Source organism: Aotus nancymaae, unplaced genomic scaffold (assembly GCF_030222135.1).
Source record: "Aotus nancymaae isolate 86718 unplaced genomic scaffold, 86718_ANA_hifiasm-v0.15.2.pri h1tg000057l, whole genome shotgun sequence".
NCBI classification, from domain to species: domain Eukaryota; kingdom Metazoa; phylum Chordata; class Mammalia; order Primates; family Aotidae; genus Aotus; species Aotus nancymaae.
The window spans coordinates 43,587,282-43,607,714 of record NW_026988471.1 but is presented as its reverse complement, the minus strand read 5'-3'; the positions used below and the strand labels follow the sequence as shown (position 1 = coordinate 43,607,714).

The window sequence follows — 20,433 nt, the reverse complement described above, 5'->3', positions numbered from 1 at the left end:
AGCTCTTCTCTGAAAACACCCGAGGAACTAGCCAGAAAAGCTTTTATGGCCCTGACAAGTTTTCTGCTGAATACTGAGCACCTAAATTACCCTTCCCTAATGGAAGTTACATTTTCATGCTCAGTCAAAAAGCCAACAAAATATACAATTTATACAAAATAGCATCAACCTCTTAGGTAGTCTTTTCTAGCACTTTTATCCCAATTCACAGCATATATCTTGCTATAAAGTAAAATATATTTCTTATAACCAACTTGCATGTGGCTATTCATCTCACAGCATTAGAACCGACCATGGGCAATATTAGAAACATTCTTTGATCCAACCAAATCTACTTAGTATGACAAAAAAAAAATCATGAGTTTTATCAGAAGATAAAGGTACACAAAGAAGAGAAATATCGTTATTCTTCGGATTTCCTAAACAGACAGGCTTCCTTTTTGAAACAAACATGCATAATTACATAGACGATTATGGAATGGGACATTTCAGTTGCAACTGATGCACAGAAATATCACAAAGTTCAAAAGAATGTAAATGGATAAGCTTTTAAAGCTCTTTTAAAGCTGCTATATTTCCCTTTTCAATATCGGCATTCCATTAAACTTTGAGAAAACAAAAACTGTAAAATTATTCAATAATATAGGACATTTCTTATAAACTTTCAAAAAGCCTAGACTAGAGATATTTCCAGGTGGGGGATCCCATGAAGAGCAGATCTATGAAACCCTTAACGTTGTATAGGAGATTCACTAGGTTTTAATTACATAATAAGTGTATTTCCTTACTAGGTATCTCTTGGTAGCAACAGTTCAATTCTGAAACATTATTCTCAGATATTTTTAAAAATACATTGCTAGTTTACTTTTTAAAATATAATTTCTCCCAGAGACATAAACACTGGATTTCTCCACCCACAACACACAAATGCAAATTGAATTCTTGCCAATTCACATATTTTCTTGAGAGAAAAAAGAAAATATTCTCATGGTCCTGCTGTTCCATATTTAAAAAGAAAAAAGAATAGACCATCTTAGGTGCTACTACAGGGATACGTTTTCTTTGTCTGGCAGATTTAGTTGCAGGTTTTACAGAGGAAATAATTTTGCTGTATTTTCACCAGTATAAGTGGAACGTCTGGTGTTGCCTTTTAAAACATGCCAAATTCTAATTTTTAAACAAGAAAATACGAAGCCAGTGTGCAACCTATACAGTCGCCAAAGGAGAGCTGCCACTAGCTGAACTACTCAGCTAAATGGCTGGTTTGCATTGCCCTGGTCTTTATCTAGCACTGAGAATAGACTGCTGTTTTATCCAAAGAGGAATAAATTGCTGTTATTGTGATGTTAGCCCATCACTTGGCATTGCAATTCAAGTTTTTGTGAGAAAGAAATGTATGATCTAACTGCGACTTGACCTATGCCTTCTGAGATCCATCTAGGTGCTCTAATGGAGCAGAAAAAGTGGTGAATACAAGGACATGCAAACTGATGGTGAAAAATTTGTTTGATGATAGAAGTGAGCAGAGAAGACATTTGAGAGGCGCTGCTTTTATGACAGCTAAGTTTGTTTAACATGCAAAATGATGCACCCCCAGTCTCTCACCTATCACTTTAATTGTATCACGCTGAATACATGTTTTTGCTTCTACTAAAGATATGAGGATACATAGCTAACCTACTAATGACATTACTGCTAAAGTGGGCACAGATGATTCCTTACAGATAAACATCTGAATTTCCACAAAAGGCATTAGAGCATCTCATGGATGCACTAGGCAAGGATAAGCTTGGGTTCCCTGCAGAAAAGTCATTCTCTCTGAATCCTAGGAAGCACCTATTAAATGTTTACTATACACTTGAATCACAGCACATAACAATATATACTTATTTTAAATAAGATAATTGTGTGATTGAGTTTTTTTAAAAAAACTCCCCCTGGTTGCAATCTAGTTTATCAACCATTTATTCAAAATTTCTCTGGGAAGGACCTATTTTGAAAGAGGCCTGGAGAACAGCAGCAGTGAGATTTAAGCCCTGATAAAGGCTCACTTTTCATTCATAGTCAGAGCCTAAATGTGCTCTTCTTGTACCTAAACAGATAATAAGCACTCAGCACACTCCCCCTCCTTGACACAGCACACTGAGACTAATCACACATAATTGGGGAGGAGGAGCAGAGGGCTGGCCACGCTATTGTGTCCAGAGGACAAACGGTCAGTTTATGAGGCTTTGGGCTGATGTAGTCATTTCTTATACATCTATAGGGAAAAAAACATACTGTTTAAAAGGAAAAAAAGAAGGAGAGAGAGACAGAGAAAGGGATGGTGGATTTAATACAATTAATTGGAGAGAGATAAGAAAGATGTGCTTTATTTATTTCTTTAACCAGGAAAGAATTGTGATATTTGCTGGGTTTACTGATTAAAAACTACCACCACCAAAACAGAACAAAGACAAAAAAAAAAAAAAAAAAAAATTTAAGGAGGGATGGGTATCATCAAAAGAAATTCTGTCTCAATTAGAGGGAAAAATATTTAGGTTGTTCACCAGTCAAATTGAAGTCTCAGACAGGCGGCTTATACACATTTAAAGACAAACAAAGGTTTAGGGCAGGAAGAGCAACAAGCAGACTATAAAAAGAGGCAGGGAGGGATCTGGAGAGGGCAGCTGGGGAACAGCATGGGTGAGGACAGGTGGAGTCCACAGCCCACATGTGAAATGCTGCAAAGGGGGCGGGCAGGTGATGATACCCATTACAGATTTCTGTTTTTGTAAAAATTTTCCCTGTGCACTTGATACTTTTCTTCATCTTTGAGAAGCTTAATCTTCTATCCATGTTTGGTTAAAATAAGCAGAAGCGGGTAATGAAGGTTTTCTTCATATATGTCCGGGTTTTCCTTTTTCAACTGAAAACAATAACAGAAAAAAGAAAGGTAAGGGGACTCCAATTAGGGATCTTTACCAGTCAATATTAATGTGGAGTATCATGATGACTTTTAAATCACAGAAAAGGAACTCAAAGTAGTCCTCAGTGGCACAGTTGTGACAATTCTATATATTAACATGGGGATTGTTTTTGGTGGGGGTGGGTAGGGTGTTTTTTCATAAATACCCAAACTGCATTTTGACCTCTGTAAACTATGAGGTACTTGAGGGAAGGCAAAGCTGGGGCCCCTTCATCATCACCTGACTGGCCATTTGACATAAAAGTTTCTGCTCTCTGCACCCTCTGCCTCTGACCAGTGCCACACTATTCAGGCAGGTGGGCATGTCAGATCACTGCTTGGAGTCCGTGGCAACATCTGGGCACAGGGAAAGGCTTGTGCAGCCCAAGACATTGCAGAGGCTCTCTAGGTGCTTCTTAGAGGTTTCAACATTAATAAGAAGTCACTCAAAAATTCTTTTCTCTGATGAGGAGAACATATTCTAACAATTAGACTAGCAACAGTTCTGTCGATACTGTGCATGGAAGTTCTGAGGATCTTTCTGTGATAAGATTTTAAAATCCAATCAGCTTTCTCACATTTAAAGTACACTTTTTCTTCATTCAGCTGGAATAGTTTTAAAGTCATATTTATATTTATCCTAGCAAGTAATAATTTGCTATTTATAAAGACAAAATTAATATGTTTGAAGTTGGCATTTATGAGCCAACTGTTAATTCCTTTTTTAGACTATAAGAATAAAAAAATCATTATTTCTTTTAATTATACATGGAGCCGATTCCTTTATCATTTCAAATTACTCAAACACCACCCACCCACCGACCCTAAAGCAAAATGAATGGCCTCCACATCACACTCTCCCAGGTTGGTCCCTCTGGCGCATGGTAACTTGAATCTTTTCCAGGTTCATGTGTCTTCTAAATCATATTCCCAAACCATGACATGGACATGCTATCACTATTAAGGACAGGAGTAAGGAGCCCACTTCCCCTTTTCCACTGGGGAACATAAAGCTAATTCAGTCTTTACTTTCTAATCCACTGTCCCAGGAACTGACAGTGGTACAGTCACAGAGGTGACTTAGTTCTGTTTTCTTCGATGGAGTTTGTTCTGTGTATAGATGATTTGTTGTCTACTTAGAAAGGTCCTTGTGGATTTTTGCTGCTACCAAAGTAGTGAGAACTTTAAGCCTAAACACGGTCCTGCAACCTTACTCTTTCATTTTAGAAAATGCCAAGAAAATGGTTTCACCAACTTCCCAGTCCATACCCATGGACTGGGACCTACTAACTGTAAACACCTTTGTTGCTAGTTGCCCTAGTGATAGAGGGAGCTCACTGAAGTATTTTATAGAGTGAAGAGAGGGCCAAGCTAGCTCAATGCTTTCCTCAGGGATTGGGGATAAGGGAAAGTTGATTACTCAGTGGCAGTCAGCTGACCTACTCACTCACAATGCACTAATATACAGAGACTCAAATGAGCTCTTTATAAAGTCCCTGAGGTAATATGTGGGATAAATAATTCTTCTGTAAATATGGGTTAGAAATCACTTTTAACTTGGATTCTATGCTGACCTCTGGAGGCCAAAGCGGAGGCTTCGTTGCTGAAAGGGGCCAGGGGCCAGCCCCGTGTTGCCTGTGAGCCCTTTCCACAATGGGGAAGAACGGATAACCCTCAAAGGCCACACTATAACCCAGCCCCGGATCATTTCTGAATCAAGCAAGTCTGTTATGTGAGGGTACTTGAACACACACAAAGCTGTTGGCCAATACTTGCTTCGATGGCGGAATGTTAGGAGCTTTAAGAATAATTCCATTTACCCAGGCTGTGCTTCCTTGGCCAATTAATAATTACAATTTTAACAAACATAAAAAGGCACCTTGAAAGAAAATGAACAAAAAGCAAATCGTGAATAAAACAATTTTTCAATTTCATAGGTTAAAACAGGGTCTTTGAGGACTAAACTAAATTATATAGCTGCTATTAGTAGCATTATGCTTTACTTCATAATTGGATGTAACACGCTCAGCCTTACTACGGCGTGAACAGCAGCAGCGGGAGTGGAGTTCAGACTGTTTACCCTTACAGTATCCACAATTATCAACAGCACACCACACAGATTATAAGCACCAGCCACTTGTAATGTGGCATTTTGAATAGATAAGCAGAAGTGCAATATGGCTGTGTTTCTGACACAATGTACTGACTTCACAGCCAAGCCAAAGCCTATTTTCAGAGCTACTACAAAAATACAGAAAAATAAACACTTCAGGGCGGTTCTGCAAAAGTTTAAAAAACCCACGGCATGTAAAATTATATTTCAATCAACATTTGCATGAATGAGAGTATTTTTACCAACTGATATCAAGCCAGCTGTAATCTCGAAGTCACATCTCTACCTTACAAAACGATTTGCTATCTTACTATCCGAAAGGTTCTGAACCACACTATGGGGGCAATGAATTTGATTTTCAGCCTTGAGATCAAAAGGTTGGGGAGGACAGAGAAGTGTTTTATTTTTCTCCCCTTGCAAGGATGGACTGAAAAGCAGTATTTTAAAAACATACTACACCTTTGGCTGCCTGGTTCCTGAGCATGCTGGCTGCATGGTGTGGGTACAGTTTAACAAAAGCACTGGCAGAAAAGTGCAGAATGGCACCGTTTTGATTACAGGCTTGCTTTTTAACGGAAATAAAATTTCACAGTTAACAATGAGAGGTGAAAAGTTTAAGAGGCAAAGCTGTTCCTCCTGATCACTGACTGTTAATCAGCTTCATGGGTGGTTGCCTAAATCTGTAGATTTTTTCTTTTTCTTTTTTTTTTTTTTTACCTTGCACTACTGCCAAGTAACTAATTTTTTCCCCTGTTGTAAGAGGAGGGGTGAAAAACTCGGCTTCGAAGGCAGCTGTGTATGAGTGACGCGAGGCACTAATGCAGAGGGCAAAATTAAAATTCATGAATCTCTTCACGACCATTTGTGTAACAAGATTAAGACGGGACAGCGGAAAGGAGCGGCATTATCAGGCGTCTTACAGTCCTCCAGCTGGTTACGCTCTATTCCAACACAGTAGGGCTAAGAGGATAACACGCAGCCTGAAGGAAAACGCCGCTACTCCATTGGGGAGCAGCGCGTCCTAGGGACGAGGGGGCTTTGGCCAGAGATGGAGAGGAAGAAAGCTGATTGTCGCTCAAGATGGAAAACTTTTAAGCCCTGGCTATTAGCACGCGGCCAACAAAAGCCGCCAGGGTGGAGGCTCCCGGCGGCCGCGTCCCCGAGCCCCGGGCGGGCGGGCAGGGCTGGAGGGGGCAGGGGTGCTGCCTTGGGCCTCCGCCTTCGCGCCCTGCTGCAGAGCATGGGGCTGGGCGAGGAGCAGCGGCGCTCCCCGCTCCCTCCAGCGTGGCCCGCGGCTCACTGCTCCGGCCTCTGGGCGAGCTCCTTCTCCTCCAAAGGAGCACAGCTGCACCATGCCAGGGCGGTCAGCACAGTCTCCCCGCTGCTGAAGCAGGTACAGGAGGGACCAGAGGCATTCTTCTGCTAGAAGCAGAACCCCACACCAGCTGAAATAGCTCTCATTATTAGCAATAACTATCACAGGCTCCCGTTTATACCTTTTATCCAGGATGAGCCAACTGCAGAATATTCCCCTAGGTAGGGTTCTACACTCTCCCCACTCCCAACAATGAAGAGAACTATTTCTTAGTCCAATGTACCAATGCCAGCAAACTGTGAATTTGACTTTTCAGGAATTATGACCAGAGAAAAAATAAGGCCACTTAGTTCTTAATGTGCTACGCTTAGCAGGGTAGTGTACAACGTTGGAAATAAAAATAGGAGGTTTGCGGGCCACCAAGTGCTGACGCTCTAAAGTTCTAGACAAAGGAGAGGTGGGCATGCCTGGCACGTCCCAACACTCCTCTGATCTCTCAGGGAGGAGACAGATGGTATCAGGCACAATGCTGAACATCTTTGCTGGTGGAAAAACCCACGCCTTTGCTCTCCTGAGCTGTCACTGGGAAACTAAAAGCATTTGTTGTTGTAGGGGGAAAGTAAATGCATGACACTGAAGCAGCTGTCAGCTGATCCTCCTAGTTCCAGCCCCACCCTGGAGAGAAAGCCACATTATTCCTTTGGGTGGAGGAGTCCAGGGAGCCAGGAGAGGCCCTTTTCCTACCAGGTAAAGCCCTGCTTTTTAAGGGGGGAGTTTGAAAAGGGGAAAACATCATTCTAGAGAGGCAGGTAAGATCTGAATCACTTATCATTCTGTTTTTATTTTCTGACTGTGAGCAATGGACCTGACTCCACCAGTGAGAGGACCTGATTTAACTCTTTCAGTTCACAAAGCACCATTTTCCCTCCAGAGGCTAAATGGAGCCTAAAAACTTCAAATAAATAAATTCATTTCCAGAAAGTGAGAATTTCTTTCTCTTGCTTGGAAGATCAGATTAATTTTGCATATATTTTTCCAAAAGCCAGCACACTCCTACATTATATTATAGTCCTGGGTAATAAAGAATGCTGTTCACATTGTCCCAGGAGAAAATTAAGGTCAGGCCTTTATTTTTCTGCAGTTACAACTTGTGAAATCATGACAAGTTAAAGTCTCTTACCAAGGTCAGACTAGCTCAGTGAAGGGAGATTTCTGTATGGCACAAAATTACTGAAATAATACATGTTATACTAGTCACTGTGACATGTATTTACAAATGTGAGAATCCTAAAAAGTTTTCAGTGAAACACTTGCCTCTCAGTGTCCTATATTGCTCTATACCTATAAATAATAAAAAGGCTGATAACATTGCTTTATGTAAGCAGGCTTAGAAATCACTCTCAGATAAGTGCTTTTGACCTAAATCTTGTAGCGCCTCGATCTGACATATAACCCCGCAACTGTGAAATTCTGTATGAGATTTAACAGTCTCAAACTGCCAACTGACCCAGCTATAAAGCAAGCAGAGATAAAGATTTACGGTCCAACATGATACAATTAGACATTCACCTTCTATTTATTTCAGTGCGGCTAAGCATTTAACCTACTTAAACACTGAAGGTTTTTCATTAAAATATAAATGCATGTTTATCATTCATTCTATGCCACCTCCCCTTGCATACTACAAATTAGTCTATTATGAATGAAAAGATTAGTTTGTTTCAGAGAAAGGAGTAAACAGGAATGGTTTCTTAAAATCCTTCTAGACATGCAAAGATAAAAGATGGCTTTACCACACAAAATAATCAGATACAAATAGCTGTTCAGAAGCAACACACCTCAGGAGTACTTTCATCAAATATTTAGGTTACCTGCCAAAAAGACCATGATCTCTTCAAAATGCAATGCGGATTAAAGTGTTATCTAACACAAGCAGAAAACTAACCTTGGAGTGGAAGTTTGAAATGTGCTCATCATAATTTTCATGTCTTTGGATAGAGAAACCAGCTTTTTCAGCTAGATTGCAAAACTGGTTTAAAGTATTCCCTCGGCGTGGGGCGAATACCATTGCTTTCCCCTAGAACAGTAAAAAGGAAATTCACATATTTTAAAACTGAAAGGTAACCAAACACAACAGACACTGGTCAAAGCATTTAATATACTGCTCTCAAGTAGAAAAACTCAGTTGTTCTTCAGATGTCCACACAGGATGGGGATGCACAGTGAGAGTAATTTCCAGGAGAGATATATATCAAGTAAGAAAAAAAAAAAAAATTTCACATCCAAATGGCCATTGCCGTGTTTTATTTTTTTCAAACAATTGCTTATAAAAAACAAAATGTGGTTGAAAGCTGGTGTTCAGAACACTATGCATTGTCTCAGGTCCAACAGTTTAAGCCATTGACTAGATTCTAGAGTAACTGGTCCTGGGCAGTGCCACTCACCTTGTGACTCCTTGGCACCTGCCAACACTTCCCCAACACAGTCCTGGGATATGTGGCAACGGATGCTTACATCTGTTTATTGTGCCCTGAAAATTCATAGAAATCCTTCATAGAGACAAGTAACCACAATTCCTCTTGGAGAGTTTTCATATTTCAGTCCTGCCACCAGCCGTTTCTGTGACCATGCTGTCAGAGGCAGGCTCCAGGATCTCGGTTTCCAACTTTGCTGAATTCCTCATAATGGTCATCGCTATAGCAAAGCAGTTCCTCATAGTATTCACATGATTGCTTTTCAAAGAAAGTGGTCTAATGAGGGTAAACAGGCTTTTCTAAATAATCCACACAATCTTATGTGATTGTTGCAGTGAGGAGAATGGGAGGACCTGAATAAAGAATGTACTGGATTTCAGAAGACCATCTGACATGAAACTTCACAATGACCATTTGATAACTATTGGATGCACATGGATTTTTTCTCCCTCTCATATGTGTACAGAACAGCCAAACTTCAGAATCTTCTTTTCTTTGTGTGTGTGTGTGTGTGTGTGTGTGTGTGTTTTAAATAAAGATGGCTATATGCTTCTGTTAATCTCAAGGTAACACTTCACCTCTGTGAAATGCCTCTTTAGGTTTTGAGGGTATCATGAAAAGATATCTGAGTTTCTTTCTTTTTTTTTTTTTTTTTTTGAGATGAAGTTTTGCTCTTGTTGCCCAGGCTGGAGTGCAATGGTGCGATCTCGGCTCACTGCAACCTCCGCCTCCCAGGTTCAAGTGATTCTCCTGCCTCAGCCTACCAAGTAGCTGGGATTACAGGCATGCACCACCACGCCTGGCTAATTTTGTATTTTTAGTAGAGACAGGGTTTCTCCATGTTGGTAAGGCTGGTCTCGAACACCCGACCTCAGGTGATCCACTCACTTTGGCCTCCGCTAGGATTGCAGGTGTCAGCCAACTCACCCGGCCCTGAGTTTCTTACGAAGGGTGGTCTTGAACTCCTGACTTCAGGAGATCCACCTGCCTTGGCCTCCCAAAGTACTGGGATTACAGGAGTGAGCCACGGCACCTGGCCTTCCTTTACTCTTTAAACCACCCTATGTGGTAGGTATTATCAACTTTGTCAGTGAATGATCAGAAGCCCCAGCACTGATGCTCTTTCCACTACATTACATGTCTCCTTATTAGTAACAGTGATGACAATAATAATGATAGCTACCACTGTGCTAGGTGCTTCACAAACCCTCCCTTTAATCCCCTCAATGATCTTCTCAACAACCCTGTACAGTAGACATGGCATTTTACGATGATTAAACATGCAGTGAAGGGTTTGAAGACTATAAGGAGGAAATGTGGCAGAAAGGACTCTGGACTTAAGAGGAATCTCCACCATTAAGCATCTCAGGACAATCAGAAAATAATCACAGAACTTTGGAGCTAGAGGGAACCTTGGAGGTAATGTAGTCCAATCTCTCCATTTTGTAGATAAGAACCTTAAGCCATCCTTGCTGATCCACTCGGTTTTCTCATCCATCAAATGGGAAGAACAAAGCTGCCCTGCCTTTTCCCCTCAGCAAACTGTAAGGATCAAATGCAGTGATGAATGTGAAAATAATTAGAAAGATCATACTGATGTAAGATTAGAAAAATCCACACCACCGAACAGTGCTCTAAACATTCTATCAATTCTCTCTCCCTCTCCCCTTCACCCTCACTTACCTGTAAGAAAATACATGGATACACTGTCCTGGGCATCAAGTGTGTTTTCATACTGTGTTTACTTAGGCCTGTACACACTCAGGTACATAATTATAGCAGCACCAATCATGCCACTACACTTAAGGTTCTGTCAGCTTTTTCAATATTAATTGCTATTTTCAGGCAGTTTTCAAACTTAGCAGCAAAAATTCATTTTTACGTGAAACTAGATATAATACATGGTCTCAGCAGGAGAGCAAAAGTCTCCATTAGGAAAAAAACAGGGAATGCTGGTAGGTCATTTTAGTCATTTCTAAGAGCTGGCTGCCATTCTGGATTTTTGAATAATGGAAGCTGTTTTATTTAAAAGTCACCTGCAAAAGTTGTCTCACGGTAACCCTTGAAGAGTAGGTTTTTAACAGCTATTATCTAAGCTGCATATCATAATGTGCATAAGGCTACAGGTTTCCAGGTTGGGCTGATCCTTGCATTGACAAAGCAGTGCATCCCACATGTCTTGCTTGGGGTGAGCTGTAAGGGCGGCAGCTAAGCATGTGACAGCACTCTCTGCCTAAACATCCCTTTCTCCCTTCAGCTCTCAGTCTACCTGTCCCTCCCTAACCACCCTGCCTAGAACGCAGTCCCTTGCTGGGCTTTATTTTTGTTCTTAGCACTTATCACCAGGGACACACATTGTATCCTTGTTTGTTATGGCCCTGACTTCTCTGGCTCGAATGCATACTCCATGACAACAGGATCTTCTAATGTTTTATTCACTACATTTTCTCAGTGCCTAGCACATAGTAAGCACTCAGTCAATATCTGATGAGACAATAAACTAAATCCAGAAGTTGAGCAATCTAAAAAATTTGAGACTTTGGGAATTCAAAAGCCATGTTCTATTGCTTATTCTTTTGAAAAGATTTTCCCAAGAAGCTTTTACAGAGTCAGCTGCTATGATGGGATTTCAGAGAGCAGCATTCTGTGCCCACGAGAGAGAGAAAGACTGGGCAGTAGTTTTAATTTCTAATTACTCATCAGGAGTTTTGTTTTGTTTTTCGGTTTGTTGAATACAGACATCTTTGAGATGTGGATTAATAGTTAGGATGGAAAATAGTCCATCATCCATTCATTCACTGAGCACTACTGAGTGGCAACATCTCCCCCTCCCCATAATGAATGGTTTTAGAAGACCCCAGTACCCCCAGGGGAGCGAACACGTCACAGGTGGTGGACCTGTGCGATCAGAGGAATATGCTTTACAATTTCAACTGCACAAATCAAAACGAGAAAAGGAATATGGATTTCAAATTAGCCCATCACTTTAGAAAAATTATTTTCAATTTGCCAAAGCACAACTTTCTAAGCATTCCATTGCAAAACCACTTTAAACTCAGAATGAATACTCAATTGAATGTAACACTTTGACTGCTGAGCAGAAATTCGAGAGAATTCATTTATTCCTGGAGAGAAGAGGGAGAAGTTCCACTAAACCAGAGAGATACTGTTTACATTGTGAGCTCAGTTGTTATTCTGCTAGACTAATCTATACCTATATATTAAAGGGTGTGTACTTCTGGAAAAATAGGTATGCTTCAGATTTATTGTAAAAGGAATATGCTATACCAACAAAATGTATTAGGGGAGGGAGACCAAGACAGAGGAAGCACTATTCTCCATTTAGCTTATTCCTTTTTCATTTCCAAGCAACCAAACTAGTAAATACCAATTATATGTTTAAGCTTAGGCTTATTTTCTATTTCTTTGTTGTCATTTATAAAGACGAGGTCTTGTTATGCTGCCCAGGCTGCTCCCAAACTCTTGGCCTCAAATGATCCTCCCACCTTCGTCTCCCAAAGTGTTGGGATTACAGATGTGAGCCACTGTGCCCAGCCTAGCTTCTTTTTTTTTTTTTTTTTTTTTTTTTTTTACTTATTTCTGAAATGCCTTCACCTGCTTCCTCTCCTGGCATCTCTCTTAGCCTCTGTCAGCCTTCTTTAGTAGCTTCTCTTCTCTGACCTGTCTTTTGTCAGTAGTCCTCAAGACTCTGCCTACTTTTTCATCATGTTCCATCTAATTCTAGGCAATTGTACTGATGTCCGTGGCTTCAGCTGTCACTTATATACCAATAACTCCCAAGTCTGTAACCACAGCTTTCACCATTGCCCAGGGCTCACATCTATATTTTCAGGTGCCTACTGCATGTGGATATTCTGAAAATACCTTTAATCCATTTTGTCCAAAATAAAACTCAATAATCTTGACTGCTAACCCTTATCCTTCCCAGGGAAGTACCCATCAGACACAGCACATACATACACATACACTCAGACATGCACGCTGAGTACCTCTTAGGTACCAAGCACTTCTGTATCTGTCACTTTCAAAATAAAGCTGGAAACTTGGGAACCACAGCATTGCCTTTCAAGACCTTTCAATGCCACCCCCCCCCCCACCTGCATTACTGTCACCTGCTGCAGGTGGTTCTCAAACTGTGTTCTGAATTGCTTCAGGGGTGGCCTTGAGGGATAAGAGGAAGACCAAGACAGAAGTACTAGCCTCACATTTAGTTTAACTAGAGCTGCATCATTTTTATCTGTTTTGTGATTGGGGTGCTGGCTAAGAAGTTTTGACCAAAGCGTTCTGCCATTTAAACAGGGTTTGAAACCCTTGACTTAGGTCCCACCTTCTTGGGATGGCAGGCGAAGCCCCCGTGACCTGCCCCATGCCTTTATCGCAGCCCTGTCTCGTGCCACTCCCTCATCCACTCCTTGGGCACTAGTCAGCCCACCCTCATCACAGCCCTCATCTGTTCTTTTATGTATCCTATGTCTGATGCTCCCCTTGGGTGGAATGCCTCCCTCACCTCCAGTTCTCTGTCTGCCTGGTTACTCTTACTCATCCCTCAGCACCCAGGTTAGACTCCCTGCCCTGGTGATGCCTTTGCTGACTTCTCTGGCCTCCATACTGTGACTCCTCCCCAGTTAGCCACCTCCACTGCCTGTCCCCAGGGGCTGCCCATATCTCTGCTGTGCCAGTCATACACCACCAGGTGATCATCCCTTGCTTGTCTCTGGACTGTGAGCCCCTCCAGGGCAGGGTTAGGCCATATCTCACTCTATCCCCAGGGCCTGGCACAGTTACTGGCATCTGAGAGGCACTCAAATGTTTGCTGAATGCAACTCTCAGTGAATATCTATTCAATGTCCTTTTCTCCATTTTCAGTTTTCACTAGCTCCTAAATGGATAATTCCAGGCAGATATTGGTCCACAGTGGATCTCTGAGGAGCTTCATTGCTTTCAAGCTCTCCCTTACTCCAATTTATCCTTTATGCTATGGGCAGAGTGACCTTTCTAGAAGGTACACCTGAACACACCACTGCTCAAAAACTTTCAATGGCTCTCCGTTACCCATACAGTAGAGCCTGGTCTCTTCATCCCAGTGTTCTTGGCTGTTCATAACTCTTTAACTTCATCTTCCTGCCCTTCCCTCAACCCTAACCTCAAAACCACAGACACTCTTACACTCCAGCCAGAGCAACTTCTTGTTGATCCCAAAACACATCATGCTTTTTCTTACTCCACACACTCACAGTGCCCTTCTTACTCTTTAAGACCGAAGTCAGACACCACTGCCTCTAGGGAAACCTTCCTCAGGCAGTTAGTCACTCTTGATGCTTTCTCCTGGTGTTTGGTTGGCTTGGCTCCCCTCCCTGTACCCACCACATTGCACTGTAATTCCTGGGAGTTCATGTATTCATCTGTCCTGCTAAGCTATGAGATTCCCACAGTGCTCCTAGTTCATAGTCATTCTCCTAGCCCACATTCCTCAGCATATAGGAATGGTGTCAGTGCCAAGCGGATAGTAGTTGCTCAACAAATGTTTGTTGAATCAGGACAGAGTATTTCTCCTTCTATTGAAGGCATAAAGTTGAAAGATTCACAAAACAAGTAAAAATAGCACTGGACTATATTTTGCACTGTCTGGTGTATGTTACACCTCCACAACCAGACTGCAATGTCCTTGGAGGCAGAAACTCTGCCTCATGTCTTGGTATTCTCTGCTAAGCACACAGCACTGTAAGTGCTGAACAGCATCTGGGTAGATATTAGAAAAGGACTTCTCAGGGCTGGGCCTCTGCTCTGAGGGTCTTAAAACCATCTGAGGACTCTTTCTAAGCTACAACCCTTGTGTCAAAGGCAATCCTACAACCATAGGAGCTAACTTTTCACCAAGAACTGGTGAGGATTTGCTGGGTCTCTGACTCAGTGGGCAGATAAGAACCCAAGTGCCTTTCAGCACTATTTCAGTTCACAGTACTGATCCCACATATGCAAGGCAATTTCCCCGAAATGAGCAAACAAAGAGGTTTATACAGAGGGGGGCAGAGATGTTAGATTTTTTCAAAAAAAAAAAGATGAGAATGTGTCTCAGCAAAAAGAACTTGGCTGGGCACAGTGGCTCAAGCCTGTAATCCCAGCACTTTGGGAGGCCAAGGCAGGAGGACTGCTTGAGCCCAGGAGTTCAAGACCAGCCTGGGCAACATGGCGAAAGCCCATATCTATAAAAAATACAAAAATTAGCCAGGCGTGGTGGTGCATGTCTATAGTCCTAGCTATCTGAGAGGGTGAGGCAGGAGGATCACCTGCGTCCGGGAGTTCATGGCTGCAGTGAGCGGTGATGGTGCCACTGCACTCCAGCCTGGGTGACTGAGTGGGACCCAGTCCCCCCAAAAAAATTGCTTTTCTAATACAAGAGTTTATGATTTACATTTATAGGAAACCTTGGATCTAGGCAGGACTCTGGGAATCTGGTGGTCAGTTAAGGCCAATTTCTGAAGAAGGTTAAGTGAATTCCACAGTGATATTTCTGGATTCTTGACAGCTGGTTAGCAGTGGTAACAAGCTGGATTACTGTCAATATTCTATCCTCTGGGCCTGGGCAAACTCATCCTGTCTGGTTGACTTGGCTCCCCTCCCTGTAGCCAAAGCCATTTCAGAGGAATATTAGTAGATATCATTTGTTGGTTGTCATTCCTGGATGAAAGTTCAACTTGCAGGCTGCTGTGCCTGTATTTTAAATTACATTTGGGTCCTCTGATACTGGACACTGCTATTGTCATGGACTTTCAGGAATACAGTGACAGTGAGTCACCCTATCAATCATCAGCAACAAGAAGCCACTCACCAGATGGAAAAGTGGGTGGGTGGGTGGGGGGTGGTGGGAGGGGCATTGATTCTTGGAATGGGTAAAATGTGCTGATTTCATTCCTCTTTCATATCTATTCTATTGTTTTCATCTGTTAAGTTTGCTGGAGAGTCCCTTGTGGTTGAAGATAGTTCTGACAGGAGTTAACCAGCAGGTTGAGGAAAGTCTCCATTTCAGGTGGTAACAAACATGCCCTGCTGAAATTTGGGGCCTGCTGTAATGACTGTTCAGGCACAGGTGACTGTTTGGCTGAGGATCTAAGCTCAAGCTGGGATCTGACATGACCCCTGGGCCAAGCGAGGAGCCCACCCTGGTGGCTACGCTCTCTCTGGGGCCCTGTTTCTCTTCATTCATAGCTTCAGTGTGGAAACTGAAAGGCAGAGAAACTCCCTCTTTCCATTTATTTTCTTTGTTTCTGGACCCTCTGACCGCAGACAACTGATTGGCTCAAGGTAGAAATCAACCACACTCCCCTAAATGGCAGAATTCATTTGTTCCCACAGCTTGACGCTTGAACCTTCAAGTTGCAGTTACTTCTCTCTTGCCAATGTAGAGCACTCTCCCCCGACTCGGTGGGGACTGTCTGTAGTAAAGTGTCATCTTCATCCAGGTAGACAATCCTCCTGGAACCAGTGCAGGGCCTGCTACAGGTGTTCAGGACACATGTGCAGGGGAGATGCAGCATGCCAACTATGTGCAGAAATTTCTCAAAGTCCAGGTCAAGAAAATCATGTCTTCCCCTGCCACTGGCATTTCTCCAGGAAAATGCTTGGAAGAAGGCCCCCATAGTCTGTATTTACCAGTCAAAGTAACCAGAGCTAACCTTGAATAGATACTCAGAGCCAATCATGTCCATTACAGTGCATCAGCTTTTTCACTCCCCGTTTTACAGATGAGAAACTGAGGCTTCCAGACATTAATTCCGTCAATGGCAGAGACCAGATTTGAACCTAAGCTTTCTGCCTCCAGGGCCCACATACACCTTCTGTCTGTGAGGTGAATGTAGGATTTCAGAGCTCACAGAACTCTATGAGAGCACAGGTGAACTTCCTCATTTTCCCTCTTTGGGGAGAATGGAGCGAGAGATGATTCCAGAGCCTGTTAGTGCCACATTGGGCCTGGAACTCAGGTGTCCCATCAGCCAAGCAAGCATCCCCCTGGACTAATGTCTCCTGTGGGTTAACCTCGACAAGTTGTAGAGCAATAAAAGAGAAGCAGCTCCCCTTAAGGAGCACCTCCTGTGAGCCAGGCACAGACCAAGGATTTACATATGTAAATATTTCGCACCAGCCCACGACGTGGGCATTAGTCCTGCCTTTTGACAGGTGAGGAAACTCAGGCTCAGAGACGCCAGGTAGTTAATGCAGACTTGGGTTTTGTATGCAGATTTTTCTGATGCTTTCCACCCACTACACTATACCTTCAGAAACTGGAGCCACACTATGAACTTGAAGCATTTGCTGGAAGTGCACAAAGAACTTGCTGTATCTTGCACTGAATCATCAAGAACTCAGGATCCACCAGGTAGCCCACCATGTAGTTTCTTTGTGGGCTTCTTGTGACAGCTTCGGCCTTTGGGCCACAAAACCATAGATGAGTTATCTGGGCTCAAGAGAACACTAAAACCAGCTCAATTGTAATGGAATAAAACCTTGACCATTTTCTTAGTCTTGGACTGTATACTCAGCAGGGGGAGGTCCTTCAGCAAACAGCCAGCCCTGAGAGCTAAGAAGAAAAGTCCAGTTTTCCTCTGGTTGCCCCATGCTCTGGACAGCCTCCTAGCCCCCTAGCACAGGCTATGGGACTGTGCTGTTCACTGCCCAGCCCACATGACCCTTCTGTGGTCCATTTGGGTGGAGGCTCAGGGAGGACAAGTGTCCACCTCCCTAGACTTCCAGATGGGGATGTGGTTCCTGGGTGGTAATTTTGGTAAGTCCATGTGCCATCCACAACTGGGATTCCCCTTTGACGGTGGGCTCCTGACACTTTAGAATACCTGGCAGCCTTGGGTATCAGCCATTCCAAGAGGGACCTAAGTGAGCCCCCCCCCCACTGCCATTTCTAATGCTACAGGTTAGTGTGAGCCCCTCTGACTTGGCCTCCCTGTTCCTCACATAGCAGGAGTAAGTGCACCTCCCCTAGGGCCCTTCCTCACCCTTCTCTAGGCTAAAGGTGAGTATCGGCCGTCAGCAGGAGGGCTGCTGTCCTCGCTCAGAGGGGGCTGCCGGGTGCAGCCACACTTCACACAGAGGGAGTGAGCTCAGGGTTTATTAGAGGGTACAGAAGAGCTGCTAGATTCCAGTCCAGTCTGCATTTAGGTCTATTCATAGCTTGGGCACTTTTCTATTGTAAATCACGTGAATGATTTACAATAGATCCTAGGTAAATAATGCAAATGTGCTGCAAAATGGAGTATTTGCCACAAATAGGCTTTGAAGGGGCATTGGTGATGAGTGAAGTACTGTTTGTGCAGTGTGAGATCCGGGAGTCCTTGAAAGCATTATATTCATGTATGGTACATTTTCATAGAGGCCTTCATATCCAAGAATCTCAGGCCATCCCTGAAAATCCTGGTTTTGCAAATGCTCACAAGAATCACCCAAGGCCAACAGCGGTGGGGGGATGCAGACACCCAAAATTCCTTCTTCTGTTCTCAACTTGGGCTGCCTACTCAACCAGGCAGTGGCCATCGATAGCTTGGAACATACCCCTTTCTTGCCTCAAGATCTACTGCCCATTTCACAGGGGCAACTGAGGAGGCCAACTGAATGGACTGATTACCACTTATGAGGCTATGACTACTCCTTTGAGAGGCCTGTTTTAAGTTTCTGAGCTACATAGAGATAGCAGAATAAAAAGCAACAGTGTATGGCAAAGGATGATTATCAGATTGCTCTGGGAACCTTCAATATGAAAAAGATATTAAAAAAATGGTTAAAAGGTATTGGTCTGTAAGTCTCACTGAGTCAGAAGACTAGAGTGAGCCTTTCTAGAAAAATACTTTAGAAACAGACACACACTCTTCAGTGTTCTTAGATAAATATGCATTCCTATCTTTGACTATATTAATACTGTTAACCTATTTTAAATTCCTATGGCACAGCAAGAGTCTTACATAGTTATAAGATTTTTTTTTTTAATGCATGAGCTTTAAACTCGTTTTCTTACTTTAAATAGATGTATATTAACTCTCCGTTTAGGCTGCAGGACCTCCTAGCTTAGTATAACAGTCCAACAAAATACAAGTGGATACAAACTCTGTAATTTACTCACAGGCATAAATGGATATATAAATGTAAAAATGTGCACAATATTTGATGCCATGCTTGGCTTCATTGTGACCTAATGTTTATAATATGTAAATAATGGCTTCCTTTTAAAGCAAAGAACTATTAATATACAAATTCATCTGAAGTCCTTTTTCTTTAATATAAACAGAAATAAAAAGAAAAAAGTATTCTTTTGCAATAAATAAATACCCAATGACAAAGGTTACCATTGAAGGAATTAAAATGACAGAAGTCAACAGAAAACTTTCAATATCATACTTCGACCTTAATATGAAGATATTGTCATCAAAGGAAAAGACTCAAGAAATTCTTTGATAAAAATAATCTCACACTATCTTTGAAGCGGTTGCATTTATTTTACTACCCACTGTGTTTCTTATCAGAAGGCCAAGGGTAAGAAGTTTCCTAGTTATGATTAGGAAAGAATCTAATAGATCAGAAGACCCAATTGAAGTTGGACATAATAAGTATTAAAGTATTACATGACATTAATCCTGCCATTCCATTACTCTCTCCATCTTTGTGCACAGACTAATTATTCTGTAGCCACTGTTCAGGAGAAAATAGAAACATACTTACCCTGGGCCGGAGTAATCTCTTTATTGCATCAACAAGGCTGGCTCTGTACTGGTCCAGAAACAGGCTGACATTGAGAAGAGAGCAGAATCCAGATTAAACTGGGTTTTCAAGTCTAATGATACTAATAGAGATAAGTACAAGGCTAATTACACATGTTTACCCAACACTAAAAAAGAGAAATTGTTTCCTACCATTCAAGTGTTTCACTGGAGGGAGTTGAGGGGAGGAGATATTGTGGTCAGTGTTATCCAACTGAAGTCAAGTTGTCAATATGCAAATGGGCCAGGACTCACACATGACTGGGCCATGTGTGAATGCTACAGGGACAATTTCCAAACTGCTGTTTGGGGTAGCCATCTGGTTGAGATGGAGTACTCTGGGCACTTCCTGTCATTAGAGCCTAGTCTCCCTTGGACCTGGGCCCTCTGTCCACCAAGGGTGCTGTGTGGCTGCCCTCAGACAACAGGCCACCAGCCCTGTAACACCCAAACCATGAAATATATCTCAAGGAGGTAATAGATTTTAGTGACTAGAAACAGCACTGAGGTTAGTTAGACTCAACCTCTGACTTAGGAGTGAACAACTAAAAAACAGAGCAGGCCCAGGCAAGACATCACAGAGACCACAGCAACTTTGCATTTTCCCCTCTGGGCCTCTACATTGATTTTTTGTTTGTTTTTTTCGTTTTCTTTCTTTTTTCTTTTTTTGAGACAGCGTTTTGCTCTGTCATCCAGACTGAAGTGCAGTGATGTGATCACACATAATAGCTCACTGCAGCCTCAAACGCCAGGGCTCGAGCAATCCTCCCACCTTAGCCTCCCAAGTAGCTAGGACTACAGGTGTG

The 20,433-nt window shown here is 42.5% G+C and overlaps 1 protein-coding gene across 2 annotated transcripts in view; it reads right to left on the bottom strand.

Moving 5' to 3' along the window:
* Positions 1 to 2,350: 2,350 nt before the first annotated feature.
* Positions 2,351 to 20,433, bottom strand: part of CAMKMT (calmodulin-lysine N-methyltransferase) — a 415,676-nt gene continuing 397,593 nt past the window's right edge. For both annotated transcript variants that reach the window (XM_012450588.3, XM_064364047.1), the window contains 3 exons: positions 19,590 to 19,653; positions 8,321 to 8,452; positions 2,351 to 2,908 (listed from right to left, as the gene is read on the bottom strand). In XM_012450588.3, coding sequence (XP_012306011.2) covers positions 2,831 to 2,908; positions 8,321 to 8,452; positions 19,590 to 19,653 — 274 coding nt within the window. In that variant the 3' untranslated portion in view covers positions 2,351 to 2,830. The remainder of the gene's footprint in view (positions 2,909 to 8,320; positions 8,453 to 19,589; positions 19,654 to 20,433) is intronic.